Genomic DNA, 9,572 nt, shown 5'->3' on the forward strand with positions numbered 1-9,572 from the left:
TGTTGTTCCATGTCCAGTTCTAACTGTTGCTTCCTGACCTGCATACAGGTTTCTCAAGAGGCAGGTCAGGTGGTCTGGTATTCGCATCTCTTTCAGAATTTTCCACAGTTTATTGTGATCTACATAGTCAAAGGCTTTGGCATAGTCAATAAAGCAGAAATAGATGTCTTTTTGGAACTCTCTTGCTTTTTCAACGATCCAGCAGATGTTGGTAATTTGATCTCTGGTTCCTCTGCCTTTTCTAAATCCTGCTTGAACATCTGGAAGTTCACAGTTCATGTATTGCTGAGCAGTATATATTGAACACTGTGTGTGTGTATATATATATATAAATATAAATATATATATATATGTATATTTACACACGTTTGTTACCCTCTTGGATAAATGGTCATACATTAAATACATTTTTCTTCACCTTGTTTTTTTTTTCACTTTATTAGATTAGGATCAGTGTGTCCTCATTAAAATCAAAGCTTCATATTTTCCCTCTAAAGCAGGCTTTCTCAAACCCAGCACTGTTGACATTTTGGGCCAGATGATTTATCTTTGTGGCAGTAATGTCTGCACATGCTGTGAGCATAGGTGTAGGATATTCAGCACCTTCCCTGACATTCACCCATCAGATGCCAAGAGAACTACCACCACCCCCATTGTACCAACCAAGCCTACTTCCAGACCAAATGTGCCCTGGGGGACAGAACTGCTCTCTGATGACAACAGTGTTTCTCACATCCACTGAGGGGAGAGTCTAAGCATGTCTGCAGAGACCACATGAGCCTTTTATTTCACAAGTGAACTCAGACCCCATCTCAAAGCTATGGTTGCTATTTCTGGACTTTGAATACTAAACCAGCTCTTCTCGTTCTCTCCTGCCTCTTTTGCAAATTAAGGAAGGAAGAGAAAATTGGTATTGAATAATACATAAAGGAAAGAGAGGCAGTGATTTTATAGATTTCTTGTAAAACTGTTCTTATTGGGAATATACATGTTGAAAACACCAGGAGTTACTCTGACCTTGTATAGTGACCCTTCAGTGCTAGCGTTCAGCATTTCTCACCCACGCGTGCCTGCCAGCAGGGCTTCCCCGGCCCTGGGAGCTCTAGTGCCGAGGCCTGGGTGCTACAGGCACAGCCGTTCTCCTCCCACTCAGGGTGGAAGTCAGGTTGTACTGGTGAGTGAGCAGAGAGAAGCCAGGGCATTTTGCCATGGGGCGATGAAATTACCCAAACTAGTATTCTAGAAAACATTCTGTGGAGCAGATGAGCACGGACCCGGAAGGCAGACTTCTTCGACTTTCAGTGTGGAGGCTGGGGCCCTGCTCAGAGGTCCCTGGGGTCCTCCAGAGCTGTCCTGGAGCCAGCAGCTCGTCCTGTACTGTCACTTGCAGATTGCTGAGCCTCCATGTAGAAATCAGACTAGCCCCTACAGACATGATCCTGAATATTATAAGAAATCTAATAAGAAATGAGAAATTTCTTTGAAAAGTAAATGAATGGGGTTAGCAAGAATGCTTCTTATGGCAGGGGGAAGTTTGAATTTATGGCCACAAACTAGCTGGAGATATAGACTCTGAGAGTTCGACCCCCCTGTTGGCTCCTGGACCCTGGGGCAGCCCTGTTTGGTGATTGACTCAAAGTGGACTCTGTTGGTAGGAGGTATAAAGCAGGGACACCTTCTCATGAGTCAATTTGGTGGCTGTTTCTCTGAATGAATTCCAGCTTGGCTCGAGGTGGTGGGCACACCCCAGCAGACCGCTATCCTGGCCTGGTTTGGCAACCATTTAATGATACCTATTTCCTCCTCACTCTGCTAGGGATTTATTTATTCCCTTTGCTCATTTTGTTACTGCCAAAGATAACATATATGAGCTATTTCCAGAAGTTCTCTGCAGCTGTAGCAGTGGCTCAGAGCACAACTGCAGGCTTGGGATGCCCATATTCCTGTGTCCAGTGAATGCTCTGGCCCTAGGGACTGAGGTTCAGTCTCCCCTCTCCTGCCCCCTCCACTTGCTGCATACAGCTTATTACATTCTGAGTTTTCTCCTTCTCTGCCCACCAGGCAGATTAGTAAATTTTGAGTGTTCCAGGTCACTAGCAGTTATTGATATTGCTTGGAGGTAGTCCGGCATTAATGTAAGGAGAGAGTCAGTGCTGATGTGGAATTATTTGGAAAAATCAGTAGCCGTGAGTGACTTAAGCTATTCTCAGTCTCCCAAGCAGTGCTCATCTTTGCTGCTTAGTCAAGGCAGGTGCTCAGGCTATTAGCCCTTCTTGAGAGGAAGGCCTTCCTATTAGAGGGGTGTCAGAGCCCAGGGGTCATATTGAAGCACGACAGGATGCCGGCACGTGAGGATGGCCAGAGAGGGCTGGTCTATCTTTCTACTCCCTGCTTGTCCCCAGTTTGCAGCAACACGAGAAAGCTCACCATTGGTCTCCGAGTTCCCATGGATGTCCTCATGCTTCTGACTTCAGAATGGGCCCTGCCCCACCCCCCGCCCAGGGCCCATTCTGAAGTCAGCTGAAGTCAGCTGGCCCCGTGCCAGCTGTGTGACCTCGTGGTAGTTGCCGCTCCTCTCTGTGCCCCAGCTCCCTATCTGTGAGACAGGTATGATGACAATGCCTACTTTGCACAGTGGGTGTGAAGGTCAGGAGGCTGGTACATCAGAAGTACAGCGCCAGTGCCAGGCTCCATCTGTGTCCTCCAGCTTAATGACAAGTACTTTCTCATGTGGTCCCTGCAGCCTAGGGAGTAGTCAGGGACAGTAGTATTTTAGTTGTTTTATGGAGGAGGAAACTGAGGTTGGGTTGGGTTTGTGAGCTTTCCCAAGTTGAATGGCTGGTAAATCACTGATCTGGGGATGAACCCAAGCCCTCCGTATCAGGGACCCCTGCTCTTGCAGAGGGGAGGGACTCACCACTGGGCACACCTGACTCCTGTGCGACTCATCTCCAGTATTGAGTGGGGAGGGGTGGAGGCAGCACAAAGACCCAGGGGAAAGAGGCCACCGTAGAGCTGTCGTGGGTATGGAGGGAGTGGACAGGAGGTGACCAGGAGGACTCCAGAACTTTCCAAGGGACCTCAGTGGAACTTGGCCTGCTTGCAGCCTGTCTTTCCCTGGAGGCTTGATGGAGCATTGACAGCTGGTGGCTTTACTGTCAGGCCTGGAAATGGACTGGAACTTGATTTTAGGGCGGGCTATGGTGAGGTGGTTCAGTCACTTGTCTTAACACAGTCAAAGCCTCCTTTGAGACATCACTGCCCTTGGCAGATCTTGGCAGGGCGTGGGTGGTGGGATACCTGAAAATATTTGTGTCTGCTGCTCGGCTAACACTGTGAAGTGGGTGGAACAGATTGCTAGAACAGTCTGTGCTGGAGCCTTGAGGACTATGAGTCAAGAAGAGAGATTCTTAGAAGACAGAAAATAAATTACTACTTAATGAATGGTAAAAAGGGGCCCTGGATTGTTGAGGCAGACATGAATCAAAGTCAGATCAGATCTCTCTGCAGAGCACATGTCATGAGCCTCTTATTCTAGTGATGACCTGGGCAGGTGGAACGGCCCTAATCTGTCAGCCACTCTCAGAGCCAGGGACCTCCTAAGGGGTCAGTATGATGGCTTATACATTCTATCTCTGTATGTGACATAAAATTCCAGAATAATATGAAAAGGTGGGAACCAATTGGAAAATGATCGGAGACTTCTGTTTCTAGACTTCCCTTTTATTTCTGAAAAGCAACTAAGCTTGGCTCTACCTGTACTGAGTGACCAGACTCAGGCTGCACAAGTGCATAAGCACGAAAGCCAAGGTGAGGCCTGCAGGCTGGGCACCGGGCTGGGCTGGGGCTCTGCTCCCGCTCTGCCGAAGGGCTCTGGGCTGCCTTCTTGTTTCATGAGATGGTTTTGATTTGTTCGAGATCCACCTTTCGGTGATGAGTTTGGGAAGGCTCTGGTCACATTTTAGATGAAAACTGCACCTGTTTCCATAGGTGTGACGCTCAGAGCCAGCACAGTGTCTGTGAGTGCCTTTAGGGCTGAGTGGATTCTGGCGGGGGGAGGCGGGGGCACGGGGAATTTATAGACTGAACACCTGTTTACAGGAGGCCCCTGCCTCCTGTTTGCACTTCAAGGACTCAAGTTTCCCATTTCAACTTAAAAGGTAAACAGTTGTTGGTTTTCATTTGTTTTTCAATTAAGAGATTGGGGGCTGAGGGAACAGTCTTACGATAACACTGGAAAAAAATTGTACAGGATAGCATCTTACTATGAAATAGTGAAAACATTTAAACATAAAACATGCAAATGAACTGGACAGTGTACTTGTGCTGCACAACACCTCGCCCTTGTATTCTTCCTAAAAACAGAGTAGCTTTGGGGTCTGTGTGAAAGCGCACAGCTTGCTCAGGACCCCTGGGAAAGATGCGGTGGCTGAGCGGAGGGCTGTGGGGGTGGGGTGGCCAAGGTGTCTGGGCCATGGTCAGGCATGGTGGCTGTCTTGGGGGCAGCAGACGCCCCCACTGAGGACTTGATTTTCAGGGGCAAGTGGCCTGCTTGCTGTGTGTGTGAGCAGGAAGGCTGTGACTGAATGGAAAGACTTGGAGAGGATGGTCTGGAATCCTGGGGAGAGTTAGGGGCTGTTTGACCCCTGCTGAAGGCAGAGGTGGTACAGCCACATGTTCGGGTCACTGGATGAAGGGGAGGTGAGAAGGAGAGCATCGAAAAGGACAGGCCCTGAGGGGTGTGGTTTGAGTGACTCGGTACAGACTGATGCCCGAGACTATGGCCGGGACCCTAGAGGGTGGGCACATGTGGAGCACGACAAGGAATTTGGCCATGGGTTTGTTCAGAGATGCTGCCCAGGAGGAGCATGTAGTGTGAAAAAAGAAGGGAAGCTGAGTCACAGTCACATTAGAGGTTGACAGAGGAGGATAGACCTGGGAAGAGGTAAGAGACAACAGTCAGAGCAATCTGAGGGAAGGGGAGGGGCAGATAGAGGGGAGGGGAGAGGAGGGGAGAGGGATGTGGTGCTCCTGATGGTGATGGGATGTGACGATGGTGTTGGTTCTGGAGGTGCTGATAATGATGGTGGTGGTGGTGGTCGCAGTGGCTTGGCCTTGGTAGTGATGTTGAGGATGCAAAGGGCGGTAAGTGTTTTGTGAGGGGTGGTGGCATAAAGCTCCTGAACTGCCAAGGGCTTGGAGTTTTCTTACATGGGACACCACCTGAAACAGGTGTCCTTTGAGCAGACTTGACCTTCCGCCTGCCCAGCAGCTTCCTGAAAGCCTTTGCTTCCTAGTTGGGAAGGAGAGGGAGAGGGTGAAATCTTAGCAAGACTCCGGAACAGAGACAGAAGCAGCCCAAATCCAACAGTATGCTTATTCCTCCTGGACAGTTCTGAGAAAATCTCTCAGGCATTTCTGTTTCTTGGTTCTGAACTTGAGGTATTGCTCATTGCCATAGAAGGATGGAAATAACATTATTCATAATCACATTCCCAGTCGAGTAATGCGCAGTAATCTTTACTAGAAACCCCAGAGGAGCACAGGCAGTGCCGCTCCAGTAGCACAGGTTTCTTCCTTATGGGATTCTGGTGTGAGACCACCCAGCAGAGCCCCTGCTCCTCCCCGGGCACTGCTGTTATTCTTCTGCAGGCACAACAGCAGCACCACGTGTGGCTTCACCAGATGGAGAAGGGCCTCCGCTGCCCACTGAGCATCTTGAAGCAGAGTCACCCCCCACCCACCCCCCCACCCCCTGCCCCCACACTGCGTAGCCTCTGGAATCTGCAGGAGGAGGGGCCGCCTCCGCAGGGAAGGCAGAGTCTACTTAGGCTTTGTTAGCTTTGTTAGCATTTAGAGGTAGCAGAAGACAGTCCTGGAAGGAAGTGAAATCTGGAGCCCCATCCCCTTCACTAAGCCCAGGGCCAGTTTTCCTTTCCTCCTTCCGCCCATTGTTCCGTCTTCTGTTCTCTTCCTCTCTCACATCCCCCGAAATTTCCACCATTGTATATTATTCTGTCTTGAGATTTGGACTTACAGTAGCAATGCCCAGCACAACAAGCAGTATTTCAGAGACTTGCACTGTCATTTAATACGCCCAGCTACAGTTGTCGCAAATCTCCCAAATGGTGAGATGCTTCCTGTGACTCGGCACTCCCTCCAGCCGCGGAGCCATTATCCCAGGCATTCTCGTTTTGAAACAAAACCTTAACGTGGTGTAGTGACATTTAATTTAGTGCTTCTCATTTCAAAGCCCTTAAAAATATTAATTAATTCCCATAAAGCCCTAGGAGGTATATTATTATCTGTAGTGCCTTTCATGCTGGTCCATTAATGTGTCCTTTCTGGGCGACAGGTAAGAAAACGAGGCTGAATCATTTTTTGCATCCCACAGGAGAAGACCTTGATGGAGCCAAGGTCAGAAATAACGAATCCCCAACTTTACTGATGTCTCCGAGTAATGTCAACCCTGTGACCTTATGGGTGGTAGGGGAGAACAGCACTCTTGTTTAGGACTAACCTCGGGGGACACTGAATGGTCTTCAGTGGAACCAGGACTTCACACATCCTAGCTGGAAAGCTGTGCGGAGGGGGCAGACTCAGGTTCTCTTGGTGTCAGCACAGTTTCTAATGAAATAAAATCAGTGTTCATAACATTGTGACTGCATGAGGAAACATGTTTGGACCTAATTCTGGACTCTGTAGTAGCTCCCTGGCGGGCTGGTCTCTCTGGGCCCTGATCCTCACTTGATTCCTTATAGAGGCCCAGAGGAGGTCGAAATTTCGGTGAGCAGGACTCCTCATACCTCTCCTTTCAGTGTTTTCATGGCTGTTCTGGCATGTTTATTTTCCATGCAAACTTCAGTAGCAGCTCCGTGAAATACTTTGTTGTTATATTTATTGGAAACATGTGGGCTCTTAACCTAGGGAGAACTGATGTCTTAAGAATGTGGGTACATCTTCCCCAGGCTGGGAGCATCTCCAGTTTGTTCATGCTTCCTTCTGTTCTCCAGGACAGTTTTATAAAATTTCCATCTTAGAGTTTTGTGCATTTCTTGTTAAGTTTAATCTTCTTTGTTGCTTTAAAAGTGGGAGTTCCTTACAGTTGTGTCCTTTAACCATCTATCGAGTGTGTGTGTGTGTGTGTGTGTGTGTGTGTGTGTGTGTGTGTGTATTGATTTCTGTGTATTCTTTAGGTTCATCAGCAAGGGTCCAGGCAGGAGTAGTGGGAGGGGGCTAAGCTGGGCAAATATGACTAATCAAGAGAGGGGCATTTTGCTTCCTTACCTTGTCTTTTTGAAACTATTCTCCTTTGCCGCTGTATTACAGCTTTCTGTGTTTAAGTTGCCTCTTCCACATTCCAGTGTTTTTCCAAAGAGATTCAATGCTTCTAAGAAATATTTTTGATATCACAGTGGTGCTACCTTTTACTTGTGTTACTGTGTGGCAGGCATTACTTATTTATCCCATGGGATCTTCGCAATAAATATTTGTTGAGTAAATGAATGTTCACAACCTCTCTGTGAAGTAGGCATCATCCCAGCTGGAGATGGAGAGACATGATATTATTTGTGCAGCGTCCATTCAATGCAAACTTGGAGTAAAGGATGGAGTTTAAGTTTTATGTATTCTTATGAATCCATGGTAAGTTTCTTAATCTTTGTCTCCTGCAACAGGCGCGGTATAAGCAGAGCCTTGATCCGACTGTGGATGAAGTAAAGAAGCTTTGCACGTCTTTACGCCGAAATGCCAAGGAGGAGCGGGTCCTCTTCCACTACAATGGCCATGGGGTGCCCAGGCCCACCGTTAATGGCGAGATCTGGGTCTTCAACAAGGTGGGTGCACCATAAAAGATTCCCATGAATCCAATTTATTTATCTTTTTACAAGGAAATCTTTAAGTTTTGGTGGTTGGCTGCAGATCCTGTTCACCTGTAGCTTCTATGGAGCCATCAATAGTTAATTCATTTCCACAAAACCAAATGCAGGTGCCTTCCAGTTTCTAGGTTGGCCATGTAGGCTCCCCCTCTTGCAGTGGTGTCTCCTGTTCTTCACTTAGATTGTGTCTTTTTCTTACTTATTTGGAGGAATTCCTTGTATCCTAGACAGTAACCCTTTACCATTTTTGTTAGTTGCAAATGTCCCTGAGTTTATGGCTTGGTTTCTGGGTTTGTCTGTTTGCTTCTGTTCTCTTGTGATGTCCCTTAGTGGATGGGCTTTCTTTATTGTGAAGTGGCCCCTGTTCAGTCTTCTCTTAGAATGTGGGCATTTAGTATCTTCTTAAGACTTTCCTTATGCCACGGTCACTGAAATATTCCATGTGTTCTTTCACAGATGTGTATTTTTGTCCATAATTTGGATCTTTAATCCACCTGAAACTAATTTTTGCACACACTTTTAAGTAGGGTTTCAAATTCTTTTTTCTTTTTGAAGTGGATACCATTACCATTTAATGCCAGCTTTGGACTCAGTCAGGTTTCCTTAGTGAATAGGTATGTTTCCGAGCTCTCTGTTCTGTTCCGTGGGTCTCCCTTTATGCCAGTTAGTTGTTTTAATCAGTGTAGGTTTTCAGTGATTCCTGATATTTGGGAAGGTGAGTTTCCCTGCTTTATTCTTTTTGGTCTGTTGATCTTCCATGAAAATACTCAATCAGCTTATAAATCACTAGATTAAATGGTGTGGGGCGTGGAGACTCAATATCTTTATATTATTGAGTTTTCCAAACTATGCTCTTTCAAAGTGTGTATCAGTGGTATCTTATAATTTCATAAATATTTGTATCATTTTTTAGATTTATTCCTAGATACTTCATACTTTTTTGACGTGGTTCAGTCAGTTCAGTTCAGTTCAGTCACTCAGTCGTGTCTGACTCTTTGTGACCCCATGAATTGCAGCACACCAGGCCTCCCTGTCCATCACCAACTCCCGGAGTTCACCCAAACTCATGTCCATCAAGTCAGTGACACCATCCAGCCATCTCATCCTCTGTCGTCCCCTTCTCCTCCTGCCCCCAATCCCCCCCAGCATCAGAGTCTTTTCCAATGAGTCAACTCTTCGCATGAGGTGGCCAAAGTACTGGAATTTCAGCTTTAGCATCAGTCCTTCCACAGAACACCCAGGACTGATTTACTTTAGAATGGACTGGTTGGATCTCCTTGCAGTCCAAGGGACTCTCAAGAGTCTTCTCCAACACCACAGTTCAAAAGCATCCATTCTTCGGCGCTCAGCTTTCTTCACAATCCAACTCTCATATCCATACATGACCACTGGAAAAACTATAGCCTTGACTAGACGGACCTTTGTTGGTAAAGTAACGTCTCTGCTTTTGAATATGCTATCTAGGTTGGTCATAACTTTCCTTCCAAGAAGTAAGTGTCTTTTAATTTCATGGCTGCAATCACCATCTGCAGTGATTTTGGAGCCCCGCAAAAAATAAAGTCTGACACTGTTTCCTCTGTTTCCCCATCTATTTGCCATGAAGTGATGGGACCAGATGCCATGATCTTTGTTTTCTGAATGTTGAGCTTTAAGCCAACTTTTTCACTCTCCTCTTTCATTTTCATCAAGAGGCTT

General features: G+C 46.9%; 1 protein-coding gene across 2 annotated transcripts in view; it reads left to right on the plus strand.

Moving 5' to 3' along the window:
• Positions 1 to 9,572, plus strand: part of RPTOR (regulatory associated protein of MTOR, complex 1) — a 322,527-nt gene that overhangs the window by 126,731 nt on the left and 186,224 nt on the right. For both annotated transcript variants that reach the window (XM_010856300.1, XM_010856301.1), the window contains exon 4: positions 7,677 to 7,835. In XM_010856300.1, the coding sequence (XP_010854602.1) occupies positions 7,677 to 7,835 (159 nt within the window). The remainder of the gene's footprint in view (positions 1 to 7,676; positions 7,836 to 9,572) is intronic.

The sequence above is a fragment of the Bison bison genome, unplaced genomic scaffold, assembly GCF_000754665.1.
Source record: "Bison bison bison isolate TAMUID 2011002044 unplaced genomic scaffold, Bison_UMD1.0 scf7180017864371, whole genome shotgun sequence".
Classification (NCBI taxonomy): domain Eukaryota; kingdom Metazoa; phylum Chordata; class Mammalia; order Artiodactyla; family Bovidae; genus Bison; species Bison bison.